Here is a 21,190-nt window from a genome sequence, read left to right on the forward strand (position 1 = left end):
CCTTGCGCACATCAGCACTGTGCATGGGCCACCTACACCACACGGGTCAGGAGGCCCTGGGTTTGAACCTTGCGGTATACGGATGCTCTATCCATTGAGCCAAATGCACTTCCCCTTAATCTTTAATCATTTTAGAGCAGGAATCATCAAGATTTTAAAAAATTAGCTGATATTTTCTTCTCGGTTTCACATAAAAAACCTAGACAACCTATGATGTGTTATTCTTTTTTGATGATTTTAAGAAACCATTTAAAGTGGAAAATTAGGTAATTACATAACCAGACATATGTACATCACATGAAACACAGATAATAAAAGCACTGGAAATCTGTTTATAGACAAAGCAGAGGCGTTCTTTAAAATGGAAAAAAGAAAAAGGTTAAAATAAAATTTCCAATGCAGACACAGGTAGCATGTGTTACTTCACATACATTATGGCAATTTAACATATCTTGAACATTACCTTTGAGAGATTAAAATACTATAGAGGAAACCAGAAAATTCTCTTAAACAGCTCACTAAATCTTTCATAAAATTCATAAAAAATATTTAGAAATTGAAAGGTTGTTTGAACGTAAACCAGAAATGACTCAGGTTTTGTGGAAGAATGGTGGTTTACATTGCTGGAAGGTCCCACACTATAAGGAAAGTCTCCAACATCCTGGAAATAATCAATGATGTCTCTAAACCCCATTTTCTTTTCCCCTGGGCACCAATTAGATTCTCTGGTATCCAGATGATTCACGCCTTAGGCGGAGTCCATAGACAATCAAACCCACAGCACAGAGACCAAGCACGATGGCCCCAATCACAGGAAGCACAATTGTGTAGTCAGATGTACACTCATCCACTAAGAGAAAAAAACAAATACAAGGCAGCAGGTAAGGTTTAGTGATGACACCAGAAAGCAGGCTAGCTATTGTAAAAAAAAATACGAGATTTGGAGTCAAACAAATCTGGACTTGACTTTCAATTCTACTATTAACTAGTTGTGTGACCTTGGGGAGGTTATTTAACCTTGCGATTTTCTCATTTATAAAGTAAGCAAGTGACATATGAGATTGTTGGAGGATTAAATAAGATAGCCTTCTTATCCTCTTCATAATGAATAGATATTCAATAGCTATTCCAAACAGAGCAAGAAGTCCTTTCAGGCACGGCATCTCTAGATTATGTGTGATCTCTTGAAAACATGATATTTATCCATTTTACAAAAATATTTTCTGTCACTACTCAAATTTTCTTTTATGCTTTTAGTGAGCAATAAAAAAATGAGTAAAAGTGAACAGATGTAGCTCAAGTGGTTGAGCATCTTCTTCCAATGTACGAGGTTCCAGATTAAATCCCTGGTACCCCCTAAAAATAAATAAATAAATAAAGTGTAGTAAGACTGTTTATGACAGCGTAAATATGAAGGATTGTAAACCTGTCAAAACTGTTCTTTCTTTACTCCATTAGAGACTTATCCCGGTCATTCAAAATGGGACTGACTGGGCCAGGGACTAATCAATCTCAAATGGAAATGAAGGGAAGGTCTGGGAATAAAGGAGAACTTGATAGAATACCCAATGTAATGGAAAGTTGGGATGCAGAGAATCAAAAGGGGTGAGAGGAGATAGAATGGCAATTAGAGGTTCCAAGAAAAAACCAAAATTTGTATAAGAAAGAAATTGTGTTTGTAGTATACTATTTGGTGTGGCAGTGGTCAATATTTGCATAATTATAATATAATTATTTAATGAAAAATAGTGGTATAACTGTAATAGGACATGGTGTGGGAGCCCACGTGGTTCAGTGGTTGAGCGCCAGCTGCCTACATATGAGGTCCTGGGTTCAATCCCTGGCCTTGGAACCTCCAAGAAAACAAAAAAGTGATTATACCATTTAAACATTAAAAAAGAACATGGTGTAAATATGTTAAGTCCTTGTCTGCCATTAACAGGAAGTCTGAAACTGAAAAACAAAGAAATAGTATGATAAGCTTTTTAAGTTTTTTTTTAGAATTACATTGATAGCTATCAGAAGAAATTGATGAAATTAGTTAAAAGTGCTTTGTCTCTTAGGGGAGGGACAGGAAAATGTTTCATTACAAGCCCTTCTGGAAGACATGATATTTTTAAAATTTATACATACCTCTTGGATTAAAAAAAACTTCGGCAAGTTAAGAAATCAAAATGAGTTGGGAAAAAAATTACAAAAAAAGTTCAAACAAATGAAAGCACATACTTATTGACCCAGCAATTCCACCACTAGGAAATTATAGTAAAGATATATTAATAGAAGTACACAAAGATATATTACCATAATATCTATTTTATAAGAGTCAAATGAACAATTTCATAGCCATCAAAAATTTAAAATGGTATATTCATATAATAGAACATAATGCAGCCATTAAAAAGAATGTGGCAGATCCCAATGTGTTGGTGTGGAAGTTCCCAAACACCTGAGATGGGATCAAGCAAAGCGCACAACAGCAAATCACAAGAATCCAATAAATGTGCACATGTCAATAGTGTGGGAACATGTCCAAGGACTGGACTGCGAGGGGAAGGCAACTTTTACTTTCACATAGTTTTATTCTATTTAACATTGCTTAAACATTTTTAAAATGCAGGAAAGTTCACAGAGAAAATAACTACCCAGTCACATTTCTACCACTTGAATTACTCACTATAAACCTTGTGAGACATTTGCTTCATCTGTGTGTACTCATGTGCACACTTAAAGAAAAACTATCCTATTTTTAAATGATACATGTTTATTATAAATGATTAAAGTATTTCAGAAAAAAGCACAAATGAAAAAGTAAAAATCACCCCAAATACCCACCCAGAAATTCACTGTTAACACGGACAAACATTATTTCAGGCAGTTTTCTTCCCAGTGATAAGGATAAATGTATAGGAAAATAAATTGAAGTACATTTATTAAAATAGGATTGTACAACTGCTACTTTATTATTCATTTTAATTTTACTTGACTTTTTCTTTATCTTTTTTTTTTTAGGTACTGGACCAGGGATTGAACCCAGGACCTTGTACGCTGGAAGCCGGTGCTCAACCACTGAGCCACATTGACTTCCCTGAGTTGGTTTTTTTCATTCGTTTGCTTGTTGTTTGCTTCTGTTTTTTAAGGAGGCACTGGAACTGAACTGGAACCTCCCATGTGGGAAGCAGGCACTCAACCGCTTGAGCCACATCCGCTCCCACTTGACTTTAATAGAAGAAAAAGACTAAAACGAAACTGGGGTTATTATTACACTTCAAATAAATATTTCTTTGTTATGGGAAATATTGTTTCTTAAAAGATCCCTCTAAGGTTCAAAAAACAGATTATGAACTACACATATGAAATGCATTAAGAGGTTATGAAATAAATTGGAATTATCATGTTCTTTCTAAATGCTATGTTTCTGGTCAACAGATATTATCTGTTGATTGTGTTTGGAAAGATTAGCATTAACAGATTGCCTTTCATCTCCCCTTTTCCCAACTCTAACTTGTGAATAGTTATATTACTATTTCTAATATTGTGCAGGTTTATAACATTTTAATTTTATTTTATAACTGTCACTCCCAGTTTTGAAAAATGTGTTTGAATATATAATACAGCTATATGATTTAAACAGTCAAAATTTTACAAGATGCTGTACACTGCCCCATCTTCTACTCCTGCCCCATCTTAGTTTCTCCTAACCCATTAAATTATTACTTTAAAAAAAGTTATATATATATTTCCGAGGTTTCTTCAGGCAGATACAAACACAAGTGACTATATATTTTATTTCCCTTTTTCTCACCATTATGCACTATGCTTTTTTGATTTAACAATATATTTTGTATACCTTTCCTTGTGCGCGCGCACACACACACACACACACATATATATACCATCCTTATTCATTTTTATAGCTGTGTAGTATCCCAATGTAGAACCTATCATCCTTTTTTTAAATCTCTCCCTGATTGATGGGCCTTTGTTTGGATGCAATTTTTGCTATTAAAAATAATGCTGTAGGGAAGGAGATGTGGCTTAAGTGGTTGGGTGCCTGCTTCCCACATGGGAGGTCCTGGGTTCAGTTCACAGTGCCTCCTAAAACAACAGCAACAACAACAACAACAACAACAACAACAAAACCAAGCAAACAAAAGAAAAAACTACTCAGGGGAGCCAATGTGGCTCAGTGGTTGAGTGCCAGCTTCCACATGCAAGGTCCTGCTTTCATTCCCTGGCCCCAGTACCATAAAAAAAAGTGCTGTAATGAATAACCATGTACAAATGTCACTTCATAAATGAAAAGGTGTGTATGTATGATAAATTCCAAGACCCATAATAGCTTAGTACTTTTTATTTTTCAATGGATAAAATGTTCACTACCATTGATGTCACTGTCTTCTTTTTCTACTGTGGCTGTTCTATTCCTGAGGGTTGCTTACTTATTTCCTTATTTTTATTGAGACTTATGTTTCATTTGACCAAATTTCATTGTCAAGCAATAAAGCAAAATCTTTAAAAATGACTTACTAGTGCTGTATTCCTTTAGTTATTTCATGTTTGAGAATATTTGCTTATTGTTTCAATTTATTTAATAATATTTTGGGGTCACATTTCCTTTCCCTTAGAACTTTGTAGATAATTGGTCTATTGTTTTCTTTCTTTCTTTCTTTCTTTTTTTAATAAAGATTTATTTTACTTATTTTTCCCTACCGCCTTGTTGTTTTTCATTTGCTGAGTCTGATCATCTTCCTTGTTCCTTTAGGAGGCACCAGGAGCTGAACCAGGACTTCCAATGTGGGAGGGAGACATCCAATTGCTTGAGCCACCTCTGCTCCCTGCTTTGTTGTGTCTCTCATTATGTTTTTTCTCCCCACGTCCCTTGTTGTCTCATCTTGCTGCATCAGCTTGCTGTCTTCTTTAGGAGGCACTGGGAACCTCTGTTTGCTTTGTTGTGTCTCCCACCATGTACTATTCTTCTTGTGTCCCTTGTTGTGTCAGCTCATCACACCTGCCTGTCACGCCAGCTAGCCATCTTCCTTAGGAGGCACCAGCAACTGAACCACAGGCCTCCCATGTGGTAGATAGGAGCCCAGTTGCCTGAGCCACGTCTGCTTCCCTCATTGCTTTCTTTAAATATTACTGTGAGTAAATCTGAAGCCATCTTTAACTTTTCCCCTTTATAAGTGATTTTCTTTAAATTTCTTTTTTGCCTGGATGTCTAAAGGATTCTTTATCTTTGAAGTTCTCCAGCTTACTTTGGATCCTAGTGTTACATTTTCTGTTCTTTTCTAGGACACATTATGCTCTCTTAATCTGCAACTTCAATTATTTGTCTCAAAAAATTATCTTAGCTCTTCAAACATGGCTTCATTCTATTTTGAACTCTCTATTTCAGAAGTACCTATTGTTCTAATATTGGGTGGTCTAAATATTTTCCATATCTAATAGTGTCCCTATAATGCTTTAATCTTGACATTTATCTTCATTAACTGTGATTATCTGTCATTTTCTCTATGAGAATAATTTGATTTTCATTCCTATCTATTTTGCCTCTTACTGGTTCTATTTATTATGTAACTATTGCTTTGATACACATTTTCTCAGGAATGGACTTTCATCTCACTCTTTCATTTTAACACCTCATCCTTGAGCTCTGGTTTTATGGAAGTCACGTTCTTATTAAGTGGTTCACAGCATAAAGCAATTGCCACAGATTCCTTTTTGTTCCTTCAGTTATGTTTTCTTTGCATATATTTTACCAAAAAACCCCTTTTCCTTTCTAATCCTCCTTGCTTTTCTTCAATTTAATTTTATTTTGTTCTTATTTTTATTTTCCTGATACAAGTATTCTTCATAGAGATCATGCAAATTGTTTTCATCTTCACATGCCTGAGCAATCCAGTCCAGCTATTCACTTTCTTTTTTTTCAAGATTTATTTGATTTTTTACCCCTTCCCTTCCTCTGCCCTGCAGTTTTTGCTGTCTGTGTTGTCTTCTCTTCTTATTTTTTCACTGGGATTCAATCCTGGAGACCTCTGTTGTGAAGAGAAGTTCCCTGTCAATTGTGCCACCTCAGTTCCTGGTCTCTGCTCTGCTTCACCTTGACTCTCCCCTTGTCTCTCTTTTGCTGCATCATCATCTTGCTGCATGACTCACTTGTGTAAGCACTGGCTCACCATGCAGGCACTTGCACAGGCACTGTCTTACCACGCGGGCACTTGCACAGGCACTGGCTCACCATGTGGCCACTCACTGGAGCACCGGCTCGCCCCATGGGCACGCTTTCTCTTCTTTTTCATCAGGAGGCCCCAGAGAGCGAACCCGGGTCCTCCCATATAGTAGGTGGAAGCCCTATCACTTGAGCCACTTCTGCTTCCCATATTCACTTTCTATGACATCATTTGGGTGAATTACATACAGTCTTTCTTCCTCTTGTATCTGACATTAGTTAATATTTCCTTTGAGTTGCTCATGCATCCTGCAATGAGCCTTGGAGCCCCTTGAACTGAGCCGTAAGTGATAGGTTTGGAGGCTCCGCAGAGGAGAAATGCAGCAGGCAGAAGAAGCCTTTTCCAGACACTGACAGTTTCCTGCAGCCCCAATCCCAGCAGTTTTCTACTTCCAGATCGCGGAAAGCAGACAGGACTATGAGTCAAGAACGCATCTGGGCATTTATTCAAACGAAACTGTTCTTTATGGCTACTAGAATGCTAGTTCAAATGAATTTTAAAGATAATTGATGTGGAGTTGAGTAGGTGAAGGGCGGGGGATAAATAACCGGAATCTAAGCAGTGGCCATCATTTAAAAGAACCCATTTCTACCATTTTCTAGTAGAAAGGGAAATTACATTTAAACGAACTGCCTTATCTCTCTTGATTTTAAATTGTACTTATTCTTGCCATCTGCTCAAGAGAAATTTCCACACATTAGAGGATTAACTTTAGTCATTCTACAGGAGGGTTAGTGGGACGATGAATAAACAACTCATGCTCTGCAGTATCAGAACTTGTCAACTGCACTTAAGGCAGAACAGCAAACTGGGAGTCTGGAATGCGGTGATTTTGATGCGGATTTGAGGGAGGGGTGGAAAGGGAACTCCTCTCTCCACTGCCACACCTAGCAGAAGAGAGTCCTGAGAGCCTGGCTGTTAAGCCTGAGTCACTTTCGGGAACACCAGGTCCCCACATTCCAGGTCTTCTTAAACATCCTCCTGTTTTAAAGGGGAAAACAGGAATTTCCTGACACTCTAGAGTCTTCGGAGGCTTTTAAAGCTCACTTGAAGCTGCTGTGTGCCCTTCCCACCCCCTCACTTCTGAGAAAGTGGAGAGAGATATTTACACTATGGAAAAGCCAGTAAATTTCCTAGTCAAATCAGTGGTAATAGAGTTGTTGCCAACTATCAAGAACTTCCTGTTACAAATAATGAATGGAACCTCTGGAAAATGTAGAAGAACAAAACAAATGGAAAACAAACCAAAAAAATCCCGAAACCCTTCCTGTTAATAAAATTAGTTAAAAGCATCCGTAAGTCCGTTACTTTCCCTTTTCTCTGAAATAAAAACCCTAGCCAATGTAGTAGGAGACCATGCATAACACATAAGCCATATTTTATAGTCTTTTCCTCCACACATCAATCATTCACAATTAGTAATTTCCTGGTTTATAACTTTTTGTAAATGTTTGCGAAAAGAGAGAGTCACCACTGTGGATAGGTCTTCCTCCTCTGGCTTGCCATTTCTGATTGCTTTAATGGCCTGAATAGCAAATTTATAAGGAAAGAACAAAATCAAAGGAAAACAGAGACCAATCAGAGAAAAGTGTTAAGAAGGCAGAAAGCAAATGAAAGTGAAGGAATTGGAGAATTAACATACACTGAGGCGCTTCTGTTTGTTCTTTGGTATGTACCTTACATTTCAAAAAGTGAAGTGTTGGGAAGTTTTCTAATTTTTTACTTCTATTAATAATATATTACAGTCATGTAGAATATGTCTTTTTCAAAGGAAATTACAGTCTGTTAAGACCATCTGTAGTTTAAGTCATTCAGAATTTGGGCAAAACCCAGGAATTTAAAATCACTTTAGCATCTATTTGAAAATGAATAGATTTTTAAAAATTGGTATTAAAAGGAAGATACCCACTGGATGTTAAGACTTTTTAAAAAATGTATTAAGAAAAATCAGTGCAGTTTCAGAATGTCTTCCCCACAATTCTCTTTGTGTACTTAACTTTCTTTCTCCTTCTTACAAGCACCCTGCTCTCCTCCCTGCCTTGTGCCAGCCTGTTTTCAGCAAGTGTGGAAGCCAGAATTCAAGGCCATCTGCCATGGCCTACCCAAGGCCGCCCGCGAGAGGAAGTGTGGTGGAGTTTACCCTTTAGCTAAGCTTCTGCTGGCCCTTTGGTGGCCTAATTAGATCAGGAGTGTGGGACAGGCAACTAGAGAAGTCGAAGCCTTTGATTCAGGCTGCATGAGACACCAGCGTTCCCAAGGCTTAACCTCATACATTTTGAAGAAGGCAGGGGCTTTACATGCGTTCATATCCTCTACTGGGCCTCTTTCTGGCCACCAAGCATGCTGTTAGCAAAACGACAAGCAGTCCTGTGAAACTCAGGCCCACGGCCACAGGGATTTCTCTCCTGTTTCTGTCACTGAAGCATTCATCCGCTGTAATTGAAGTCAGAGTAACAGGTGTTACAGCCTGGCCACAAATACTGGGAAGTGATACTACCCCCTGTCTGCCTCGGTTTCATAGAGAAGGAAGCTGAGGGAAAGATGGAGCTGCTGGGCCCGCCACCTGCAGTCGCAGGAACACAGATGGGTGAAACGGAAGAGGCGAAAGCGTCCGTGCAAGGGATCTTAACCTTGGAGGGCTTGAAATCACTTGGGCGTGTATATTAGAATGTAGGTTCCTGGGCCCCTCAGGATTAGGATTCGGTGGGTCTGAGGCTGGCACAGGGGATCCTGATGCAAGTTGGAGGCAGACCCAACTTGAGAATCATTGATTTGGTCTAGAGGGCTAGGATGGAGAAACGCGCCCTGACGTTCACATCAGGGGCCTGTACTGACTCACGTGGCTGAAAATTTCTGTCCAAACAGGAATTTTAAAGGGGCTGCTCCAATAGCCTGGTGGCTCTAGGACCTGAGAGGGGAGGAGTTGAGCATTTGGGAGTCAGGGTTGCACAGTTGGAGAGGACCATGCTTTTACAAGGCTGTTTTTAAACTGCTGGGTTCCTCTCCAGTTGCTGGAGAGTCTGTTTAAATGTCATTTATTGGTCGGGTCTTCTCCGACACCCCCTGTACCTCCCCACACCCCAATACTGCGGTAGCCCTGCTCTCCTCTAGGTTCCACAGCCTTTTGCACATATGTCTTTTATAACACCATATTATATTGCAAGTTGTATTTTTTTAACTCGCTCCTTCCTACCGACCCACCCCTTCTCTGACACTCTGGTAGACAATGCTATTTACAAAATAACATACATTTTAACATTGGAGTGTCCTCAGTGAAATTTGAAGCAGGAGGACAGGGAGCAGGGAGGGGAGCTGAAGCAGGGGCAGCGGGGTGAACAAGAGGTGTGTTTGGGTTTTGGAGGTTGAATTGATAGGGTTTTGTGAATATTTGTATGAAGAAGGGAGAGGAATGAGGGATAACTCCGAGGTTACATGGTTGGGGAATTATCCAACAAATGGTGATTTTAAAGAAAGGGAAAAAAAGATAACGACAAGATTGCTTTTCTACATTTCCCTGTGAGAACTTTACAGGAAGTCAGGTGTGCACTGCTGAAAGGTTTTCGTTTCCATCTCTGCCACTAAGAGGTTTCCCAGAACTGCACATTCCTACTTCACAGGGTAATGCTGAGGAGGAATAAGAGTGTGTGTGTGCCTTATTTTAAGACCACATGATTAATTACAGAGATTTATCTCATACTTTTGAAGTTTTAGGGTCAGATGACGTTTGGGCAACACTTACTATCAAATTTTAATATTGGATCTTAGCATTGTGGTCAAAGTCCAAACCAAAGGTAGAGACTGTAAGACTCAGACAAAACCTGTAGAAATCAGGGGATCCAAGGCAAGTAACACCTTAATTCTTCCATTGCTAAATGCTTTCCGCCAAGTGCGTCAGGTGAAGGTTTCTATCAGATACATCTTAAAATTTGTAATAGAAACCAAAGTAAAATCAGATTAGCTTTATAGAAAGTTAATTTATGGCTAAACTTCTGGCTAAATCTATTTTTGACAATTGAGAGGTGCTTACAATGCCATTGAATTATTATGAATGGAATGTTCTAAAAATTGGAGTTCAAGATCCTCCTGCCACACTTCATTTTTTTGTACAGAGAAGGGGCTTTCTGGAAACTCACTTGTCTGCTCCTGACCTACTTCCTAGGACCTGTTTCTCTCCTGGTCAGTCATTAGGCACGCATTGCCTGTGGTGGTTAAAACCCAAAGCAGAAGTTGGATGGAAATTAAAATGGATTATAAGGAAGTACTTGTCAGGTAGTACAGTTCATAATTTAGAAGAGGGGATCCACAGGGTTTGTTTCTGTCTTGAATAATTGTATCTTTCTCTTTTCCCTTTGCAGGTAGAATAGAATTTATTCAGAAATCTTTAATTATAGACATTGCTACGACTCAGGATCTGCAAAGTGTTCTCCAAGCATAGCTGCATTCACCAGTGCCCAACAGCGTGTAAAGGGAGATTGCAGATGATATTTGCTGATTTTAAAAATTGAACGTATGTGTGTTTAAGTGAGTGAGAATATATGTTTTAGTCAGACAAGGAGAATGTGTTTTGCTGCATTATAGTTTTGGATTAGTTTCACTAAGTCTGAATGTGGCACAGGAGAGAGTGGATAAAGATGTCTGGTTTTTGAGGTTGGCATTGACTTTCAGAGGAATGGTGGGAAGGAGAGGTGGCCAGAGAAGCTTGGCCCTAAGAACTCTGTAGAATCATGCTGTTCTAAGAAGCTCATTTTATTCTTGCCCTGTCTGCAGCTTCAGACAAAAACCACCTTGGGACTACCCCTGGGTCTCTAAAGATGATGTTTGTGACATGGTGGATGCTTAACTTACCATTTCCAAAATCATCTCCTTCAAAATCAAAGACTTGAAGTTGGACATTCATTGTTTTCAGTTGAAAGTAGTTTGAGAGCTTCATGCTCTGTTCACTCACACACTTGAAGGAATGCCCAACCAGAGTCTCAAACATCATCATAGTGCTCTTCAATCCTTGGTAAATTTTCTCTGAAAATACAGAGGTGAAATATAGATATGCGTGACTCTTGGAATATATCCATTGAGTTCCAGCTAGGTTGTTGCCAGGCTGCCCAGATGTGGTTAAATGATCTTCCTGGAGACTTGGTTCTGCCACCTATTCTCATGAAAAATCAACCTGGTGCTGCTTGGGGTCTTTTTTGGTGCTCTCTTTGGAGTATATGGGGGGAAATCTCACATAAACTGGAATGTGATAACATTGAAATAACACCTTTGGGGAATGTTTTCTTCAGTTATTTTAAATCATTGGGCAGAGTTGGTGGGACTTGTTTTCAAGGCTCTGGGGCTACAGAGCAGTGCCCACGAAAACTTCAGAAATAGGAGGAGTAGATTGCTCTCTAAGGCTTACACAGTCCTGTGAACCTTTAATGAACCAGAGCAGAGACAAGCAAAGTCACCCAACATCATTTGCATATCACTGGAGGGAATTTATTAATAGAGCCAAAGAAAGCCAAGTCCACTGCCAGGAGGGGTGTGGTGTCCATCCATGGAAACACAGAGAAGGAAGAGGCCATCATTGCTCATCTGAGAGCTGTCTTATGACAGGTACACCCTTTTTGAGGAAGTGCATGTTTCAAGGCAAATGGGGTTAAACATTTTAATTATGTAATTAATTCCATTTGCTCTAATTCCATCCTCACCAAGAATACTTCTGATTATAATTTGGCTTCTGAATGGGAGAAAATTCACTGGCCCAATGACCAAACTGCCTGTTCTCCTTGGCAGTCAAAATAAGAAAAATTTGTGTGATAAAGTAACAAATTGGCATTTTGAGTTCATATATCAGTTTCATGACCTTGACTTAGCATCAGCCTCCTCAAAGAGACAGCACTACTACTCTAAGGGTAGGCTGACATAATTTTCCAGTTCCCAGGTTGAGGACCGGAAGATGGGCCTCTGAGACTTCACCATGTAATGCCTCTGAGAGATACCCTCAGGCCGTCGGAGAGGGAGCCTGCCCCTCTCCCGCTCTCCTGCCCCTGTGTGCATTCTCTGAGACCTTACCGTCCAGTGTCTGCTCAGTGTGCCAGGCGCCATGCAAATACTTCACATGAACTTTCCTGCTTAGTTCTCAGGGTAATTTGGAGACAGGTACTATGGTCTCCATTTTATATGTGAGGAAATGGAGGTTCAAAGAGTTGAAAACACTTGCCTAAGAGCATACAGCTAGTAAGTGGTATTTGGATTCAAGCATTTGGATTCTAGAGCTTGTTCTATGCTGTCTCCTGCCCCATTACTGTAGTATTTACCGTAAACACCTGCATTTGTACAGGCAAACATCCTACATGGTGTACTGAATTATCTGTGCACTACTCTATCAATTGTTATATCCCAGGATGCTCTACTCCTACCATTCTACCCCTACAAATATGACAACTACCATTGCTACCGCTATTAATCTAATTACTACACTTTGACTGTAACTACCACCACTAGTGGCATGAAAATGACGATTACTGCTGCTACTGCTGAACCTTCATCATAACAACCTAGAATTGTTTTTCCTCTTCTTCAACTTCTACATCAGTTTCTGGTCCAACTTTCCCTTCCCCTGACTCTTGAGAAATGACTGCCCTATCACTGGCTAAAATTTGGTCCATGTCTACTGATAACATTCACTAATTTATGTTAGCATTCACAATAGCTATTCTCCAGCCTATGTTGGGAGACTGATCTGAGTTGTCAACTCTGACATCTTATTTACACACTTAATCAACAACCATTGAAAGCATCCTCTTGAACAATGTCCATATTACATAGCTAACATTTTAAATACGTATTTCTCCATATTTTCTTTTTCTGGCACATTTATTTAGCACAAGTTCATCAACTAATAAAAGAAGATGTTTAAGCTAGCCCAAAGATAGAACTTTGAAAAAGGAGATAATAGACATGGAAACTCCTAGTTCAATACCTGCCCAGAACAGGTGCTCAATAAAAGTTTGTGCTCTAAGTCTAGGCTCTCGGAAGGAAACGTTTGAGGTCTCAGAGAAACTCAACCAACTTGACTGGGAGCATTACTTCTCTAGAAGTGAACATGGTAGGAGCTCTCCCAACCTTGCCCCACTACTGGCAATTCTCTGTATAGCAACCAAAGCGAACCTTTAAAAAAAGTAAATCTCATACATTATTTCCCTATACCACCCCCTCTGATGGCACCTTATCCTACTTTGGAGTAAAATCTAAATCCTTATTTTGCCTTGCATCTAGGCCCTCCGCACTCTGGCCCCTGGCTGTACCTCAGACCTCATCTGCTTTGCTCACTCTCTGGGGCACATTCGAGCTCTGCTGGTACTTGAACTCATGCCTTAGGACCTGTGTACCTGTTGTTCTGCCATCTGGAAAGGGCTTCCCCAGGCCTCAGGTTCCCCTGTGGTGGCTTCCTTCAGGTCTCTACTCAAACATCATCTCTTTAGAGAGGCCGTCCCTGAGGACTCTATCTAAGTTAGCCTTCTATTCTTCCTCCTCTCCACTCACCTCTACTAAGAGTTTCTCATAGTACTTATCGAGACTTGACGTTGTATTATAACTTAATGTATTTGCTTATGGGCTCTCTCTGCCCCCTCTAGAATGTAAGCTTCATGAGGGCAGGGATTAACTGGTTGGACCATTATGGATCCCCCAAACCTAATACAAGTCCTGGCACCTAGCAAGCACTAAATACACTTTAGTACAATGAATGTATGTTTCCAAGAGACTAGACTAAACTGCACAATCAACAGCAAACCTGTCAAAAAGTCATTGAACTCTTCATAGTTGCTGATCATGATCTCGGACATATTCTAGTCCCACTTCCTTCAAGAGCAGATGAGCAAAGTGAAACAGACAAAAGTGAAGTAAATTCCCCCGAAGTTGGTGATTCTCTCTGTTTCTTGAAGTAAAATCAAAGATAAGTGGCTTCATGGGATGAAAAAGGGGCTAACCAGAAGCAATGGTGTCATGATTGGTGAAAAGTCATTCTCTATGTACTAACCTGGATTTGAAACAGTCAAGTAGGCTCCCACTTCACTGATATAATATGAGTTTTCATCCTGTAAAACAGCATCGTGTTAACCTTTGGGAATCGGAGTTTTTATGTTTATGCTCCTGGCATACAAATCCTTCCTTTGTTTAGGAATAATTCTAGCTATTAAATCCTTGATTTGGGGGTTTGGGGGCATATAGATACCGAGCCATAAATGTGCTTGAAATTTTCAGATAAAAAGTAAATATAGGGGAGTGGATGTGGCTCAAGTGGTTGAACCCCTGCTCAACATGGGAGGTCCCAGGTTTGGTTCCCAGTGGCTCCTAGGAACAAAAACAAACAATAAGCAAACAACCAACAAACAAAAAACCAACTCAGGGCAGTCAGTGTGGCTCAGTGGAGCTCTGGCTTCCCAAATATGAGGTCCTGGTTTCAATCCCAGACCCCTGTACCACACACACACACAAAGCAAACATACCACACAATAAATAAATAACAAGTGATGGTTTGCCCCTGGCCTGAATTCCTCTATGGCATACCTGTTGCTGGAACTTGAAATTCAAACTCCACCCATACAATTGCAATCCCTTCGGTTTTGGGCCAATTTCCCTCCAAACATTTGCAATAACAGCAGGAAGGTGGAGGGGCTGGGGGCAGAGGGCACCCTTTAAGCTTTGGCTAGTAATGAATGCCTTGTGCAGGGATTCTTAACCTGAAGATGACTTATCCTTAAGGGAGACTTCATGGGGTCCCTGAACCCTCTGGGGAAAAATGTATGCAAAATTGTGCATGCTTTTTCCTGATTAGGATGTCAGTTACTGGGTTCATGTCTCCAAATGGTTAAATGGGACCACCATGAGGGATTCTGGGAAGAAACTGTTTACCCTGAGATCGCTGGGTGCTCCTTAGGGGAAGGCCCCAGTTGGGTGGGTTCCAGGGCTCCACATTTTACCTAGGGATTGTCCTTTTGGTAAGACAAAACAAACTAAAAACAGTGCTATCCCTTCCTGAAACACTGATGGTATGACACATTCAAGGAAATTGAGTTTGGCTATGAAAGGGTAAGTTGAAAAGGGAGTTTTTATTTTTTGAAGGAAGTGATTTACAGAGTTATCACTTTTAAACTTTTATTAGAAAACCATCTACAAATAAGAGATGCAAATAAAATAAAGCAACCAAAATCATATCTGAAATAGAACGACTTTTAGAAGTTTTAAAACTAACCATTACGAACATTTAGCACTAATAATCTTAACCACATGACAGTCCATTTGTATTTTACTCATGGATAAAATGATGATCTGTTACACAGTAGAATTCCGTAAACACACACTGTTTCAGTAAGGGCACTGAGATTGCCACGCTGAGCTTTTGGCCCCATCCTTCCTTCACAGCACCTGCTGCATACTGGGTTCTGACCTTGGGCCAGGCAGACGTTCTGCCAGGTGTAATCCCCACTGTAACTGTGAGAGGAAATAGAGGCTGTGACTTGCCTAAGGTCGAAGCTTAAATAAGTGTCAGGGGAAGACATGACCCCAAACTGCCTGGCCCCGAAGTCTAGTGTTTAACCTCTTCTATATCCAGTCCATGCCAGGCATTGCTCGAAGTCTGGCAGAGGACTAAGACCTGGCTGCCTCCTTGAGGTGCTCAGGCTTGGGAATCTCAAAGGCAACTTAAACTATGTGTTCCTACCATCCGTTCATTTGAGGGAAAAGCGTCTTTGCATGCCCCAAGCCCTTGTGGGGATGCTTCCACAGAAGACTGATTCGGGTTATTCTTTGTTTGGGACCACTTTTAGGATGAGAAATCTGCACCTCAGGGCCCAGGGTCAGTTATTCAAGACCCCCTCCCCATCCTAAGGTCAGAGAGGAGCCATTGCAGGGTCTGAAGCAGAGCGTGAATGAGCATGCTTTTGTTTCTGGAAATCCTTCCAGCTGCAGTGTGAGATTGATTAAAGGGATTGGCATCTCCTTGACCCATCTCAGTGTAAGGAAAGGGTGCTTTGCATTTCTATAAGGGGTTCGTGGTTTCCCAGGTGCAGGTTTTTACCCACATTGCCTCATTTGATCCTCACAACAACCCTTGAGATGGAATAAATATTATCAGCCCACTTTACAGCGGAGAATCTAGCTCAGATTCTGATCGTTCATAGGTAAGATAAAATAAGACCCACTACCCTGCACACATAATTAATCCTGCCCTTCAGTTTCCTCCATGGAATGTGTGGGTACAGGCCAAAAATTAATTGTGCTAGAAACTTCTTTCACATTCCCTGAAATGCAGTTGGAGCCCATCATCATTTATAGGAGGCAGAACCATATAAATAATTTGTGGGGCCTAGTACAAAGTGAAGATGTGGGCCTCTTATTGAAAAATTATTAAGAATTTCAAGAAGGCAGTGGCAGAGCATTAAATTAAGTGCACGGCTCTCTGTGTGTAGGGCCCTGTGCATATAGGTTGGAAGCCACGAAGCCCGTCCCAGTAAGGGCCAGTCCTGTTCCACCAGAGCCTGTGATTTCTAGGGCTAAACCAAAGAGTGAGGCCTGCCACGGGCAGACGGCAACGGCCTCTGACTCCCGCGCTCTGAGTTCAGTTTAATGACGTACTGGACAGAGTCCAGAAACTGCACTCAGATTTCCTTCTATTTTGGCTGAGTCAAGATTAGCCAAATGTTGACTGGGACAGAGCTGACATATACCTTTATGGTAAAGGAAAGCATTCGGTAGGGGAATCCATGTACATAAAATAGCAGAAGGATGTTTAGTTGCCTTAAGATTCCAGGTTTTCACATAATTTATGCTGTCATATCAAATGAGTCTTTTTGTGCCCACTTATGGTGGTATGGGTTGTTCTTAAAGGAAACAAAATGATCTTTTACGTAAACTAGAGTAAAGCATTTTTCAAGACATGGAAATTCAGCATGTGGCATAATTTGAATGGAAATAGAGCTAAAGTTTATTCTGTATGAAGAGTTGGCAAGCTTTTTCTGTAAAGGACCAGAGAGTAAATATTTTAGGCTCTATGCATCTGTTGCAACTATTCAACTCTGTCACCATCAAGCAAAAGCAGTCACAGACAACACACAAAGAAATAGGAGTGGCTAATCTTCTAAAATATTTGTGGACATTGAAATCTGAATTCATATAATTTTCCTGTGTAACAAAATATTCTTTTTTTTTCTTCTAATATTAAAAAATGCAAAAGGCTCTTTTTTTTTTTTTTTTTAAAGGCATTCTTTGCTTATGGGTTGTACATGCTTAGGTGAAAGGCTGGATTTGGTCTGTGAGTCATAGTTTGACAACCCCTCTTCTTCACCATCAATGAAAAACAAGGTTGCTGAACAAGTCAGTTGGTTACTGACTTGTTACAGACTTGTTACTGGTTACAGAGTGGCTGACCTGCTGTAGAGTGAGAAATTTGGCCTCGAAAAAGGTCTGGCCTTTATCCCAGCTGCTGAAGAGTAACCCTTAAATCTTCGGACTTTCCGTAATAAGAGTGTCTTTTGTTATTCACCACAGGCTTGCCCAACCACATTTGAGTTTCTGCTATTGAGATGACTCAGGATAGGGGCAGCCACCAACAGTTTTAGGGTAGACCGACCATTTGATTAGAGGGTTGGGTCTTTGAGCCATGTTCCACCAATTCAACCTTCAAGAGCTCCGGGAGGGGAGAGTGGCTAGAGACTGAGTTCCATCAAGTCGGCATCGATTCCACCAGTCATGGCTACCTAACAAGACCCCAGTAAAAATTCTGGACACCGAAGCTTGGAAAGTGTCCTTGATTGATAATATACATTAAAGTGCTGGGAGGGTGATGTATCCTGACTCCAGGGGGAGAGGACACCAGAGCTTGGTATTTGGTGATCCTCCCAGACCTTGCCCTATGTGTCTCTTCTTATTTGCATCCCTTTCACTATAAGGAAACTAACTGTAAGAATAGCACTTTCCTGAGTTCTGTGAGTTGTTCTAGTGCATTAATATGGAACCTGAGGAGATGACAGGGAAGCCCAAATTTGTAACCAGTTGGTCAGAAGTGTGGATGGCCTAGGAGCCCCCAAATTTGTGCCTTGTATTTGAACTGGGGACAGTCTTATGTGGACTATACCCTTAACCCTGGGATCTAACCTACCTCCAGATAGACATGGCAGTTGGTATCAGAAGGTATTGCATCTGCTAACTGGGAGAAAAGTTGCTAGCATTTTAAAATGCTAATTTAAAAAATCTCTTCGTTCCTTGTTTAGCCTAGTTTGAGTTGCTGAATCTTTGTGAACATTGCAAAAATTTTACTTTTTGCTAATTCAAAAGAAGACTGGGGATAATGATGGGATTTATCTCTTGGGGCCAATATGAGGATTAAATGAGGAGATCCATGTAAAGAATTTAGCACAGAACCTTCACTCAAATTTTAACAGGTTATTAACAATGGTAATAATAAATCAGATTGCCCTTCCCAGTAAATCTCTCCCATTAAGCTTAAATAATAGTTTTTTTCCTATCTCCTAGAGCTCAGTTCAGCCTCAAAAAAATGAGAGCGAGCAAGTGAGCGAAACCATACTTGGATAGCACTTTTTGATTAAAGAAGAGAGCCGAAACCTCAGCTGGAGGTCACAGGGGACTCTTTCTGGAACTTCAAGCAGGTGTCACATTTAACCCAAACCCCAGGGAAAGTTTATGCCATACACACATGGCATAGCCTATGAGGTCTGCTTTCTCCTTTGATGCCCACGTTGTTACTCTCACTTGCAGTTTGAGCTGGAGAGTGACAAACTGAAAATCCTTCGTGTAACCATCGGCACTGACTAGGGGGCTCTGAGGACTCCTGAGAGCCGTATACAGCACTCCAGCCCTCAGCTCAGGCTGGGGCCGGGTGAACACATGTCCATTTAAATTGCCCACCTTTAAGAGTCCCATCTCATTGCTCAACCGATGGGATGCTGACAGGGGCAAATCACCGCTGGTGTCTAAGGAGAGTTCTACAACACCTTATCAAGGAGACCTTAATTCCTCAAGGCTCTTTAATATCCTCCTCAGCAAACGGAGGGTCTGCCGAAGTGTCCACCATCGTGCAGCAGAGGACAGGGACTTGGAACAAGCCAGCCCATCAGGCCTGCCCAGGAAGGCAGCGTTCCAAGGACCTTATGGCCACAGAAGTCTCCTCTCACCTTCTGCAAAACCTGCCACGGGAGTGCCATAGTCACAGATGTTCAGGATGTGGATTTTGTCTGCAACATCAATCAGGCCTCTTTTGCTCAGCGTCGTTGTGAGTCAACCAAGAAATCTTTGCCCTCGACCTATCGAAAGGAAGCCCAAGGGGCTCTTTCTTTAGTTGCTGACCTACTTCGTGGCAACTCAGCCCAGAAGTTTATATTTATTTCTTTATTGACTCATTCATTTCCTGAACATTTGCTAAAGATAGACTAGTAATATGTGCAAAGTAGGGACTGGCACTCGCGGGAGACATGGGAACAAGCCGAGGACTCTGCAAAATGTGCAACGCGTGCTTTAATGGAGGTGTGGAGAGAGTGCTCAGGGAGCAGAGAGAGGGGTGGAGGGAAGGGACTGCGCCTGGTGATGATAATCGAGTCATCTTAAAGGACAAATGCAAAGGGGGTGGGGAGGGTGGGAAGGGGCATTCCAGGCAGAAGGAGAAGCACGAGCTAAAGCAGGTCGATGAAAGGGTGCAGTGGAATTGGGGGTTCCGAGTCCTGCACTCTGAGGGCTTCACATTGGAACACTGACCACCCTTCTCAAGAGCCCAGCACGGGAGCAAGGAGGGCCCAAACCCTGCTGAAAGGCTCTGGGAAAACACCAGCCCGGCCGGCCACACTGCCTTTCAAGGCCTTCACCGGCAGAGACACGACCTGGCAACGGCCTGACATGCTACTTCTCTCTCCTACATCCCAGCCGGGGGCAGAGGCCTCGAGTGCTTTCCAGAGCAGGTTCTCATCCAAGGGGTGGATGGGGAAGGGATAGCACTGAGCCCGGAAAAATTAATTCTACACAAAGTTACTGAAAGATATTTTAAAAACAGACTCTGCAGGAAGGAAGTTGTGGGAGGGCTGGGGAAGGGGGTATGTTTTTCTTGAACCTGAAGGACCTTGAAGCTGAAGGAACAAATTTCAGCATGTCACCTAACTCTAGTGGGACACTGATGCAGAAAGGTTTTCAGTTCTTTAAAATGTGAAACTGAGGGAAATGAGAAAGGAAACCCCCTCTCTTGAGCCCATGTCGGGCCAGATGCCATGGTCAGCCCTCCTACAGATGTTCCTCAGCTCTCCCTCACAGCAGCCCAGCAAACTACATACTGCTTGGACCTGTCTTATAAAAGAGGAAACTGAAGGTCTGAGAGAGCTAGCGACTTGTCCACGGTCCCACAGCAAACGGTACGGTTAATTTAAGTCTTGACTGAACAACAAGATCAATTGATCTTGGCAGGTTTTTAAAAACTCAGTAGTATTACAATTAAAATAATGTTGTACATTATTTGAAACCTGGAAGTGGAGCCTCTTTATCCTTTCTTTTCTCCCATAATGTCTAGTTGGGGACAAAGTATTTGTTCAATAAATTCTTACTAATAATTTGGTTGCTCACATCATCAATAGGCCTGCACATCAGCATTCATTTTGCATTTTACAACTGGGTTCTCATTGCAACCTCTATACAAATTCATTTTCCCCAAGGGTTCTTTTTTCTTCAAGGGCAATGATTCCTACCTAGGGATGATTTTGTCCTGCCAGGGGACTTTTGGTAATGCCTGGAGACATTTTTGGTTGTCACCACATGGGAGGGTTGGTACTACTGGCATTGAGTGGGTGGAGGCCAGGGCTGCTGCCAAGCATCCTATAAGGCACAGGACAGCAACGCGTTAACTGGCCCAATGTCAATATGGCCACTATTAAGAGACACTGACCTAGAGGTAGCGTCACTTGAAAAGTGACTGAATTGTTGAG

The 21,190-nt window shown here is 41.2% G+C and overlaps 1 protein-coding gene across 2 annotated transcripts in view; it reads right to left on the reverse strand.

Annotated features, from left to right (window-relative positions):
* Positions 1 to 625: 625 nt before the first annotated feature.
* LAMP3 (lysosomal associated membrane protein 3) overlaps positions 626 to 21,190 on the reverse strand; it is a 33,412-nt gene continuing 12,847 nt past the window's right edge. The window contains exons 4-6 of one of the 2 annotated variants that reach the window (XM_058295402.2): positions 14,251 to 14,308; positions 11,076 to 11,246; positions 626 to 850 (exon numbers count right to left, since the gene is read on the reverse strand). In XM_058295402.2, coding sequence (XP_058151385.1) covers positions 717 to 850; positions 11,076 to 11,246; positions 14,251 to 14,308 — 363 coding nt within the window. In that variant the 3' untranslated portion in view covers positions 626 to 716. Of the gene's footprint in view, positions 851 to 5,808; positions 8,664 to 11,075; positions 11,247 to 14,250; positions 14,309 to 21,190 lie in introns of those variants that run through there. The other variant, XM_004464619.3, reaches the window with a different exon arrangement.

Source organism: Dasypus novemcinctus, chromosome 4 (assembly GCF_030445035.2).
Source record: "Dasypus novemcinctus isolate mDasNov1 chromosome 4, mDasNov1.1.hap2, whole genome shotgun sequence".
Classification (NCBI taxonomy): domain Eukaryota; kingdom Metazoa; phylum Chordata; class Mammalia; order Cingulata; family Dasypodidae; genus Dasypus; species Dasypus novemcinctus.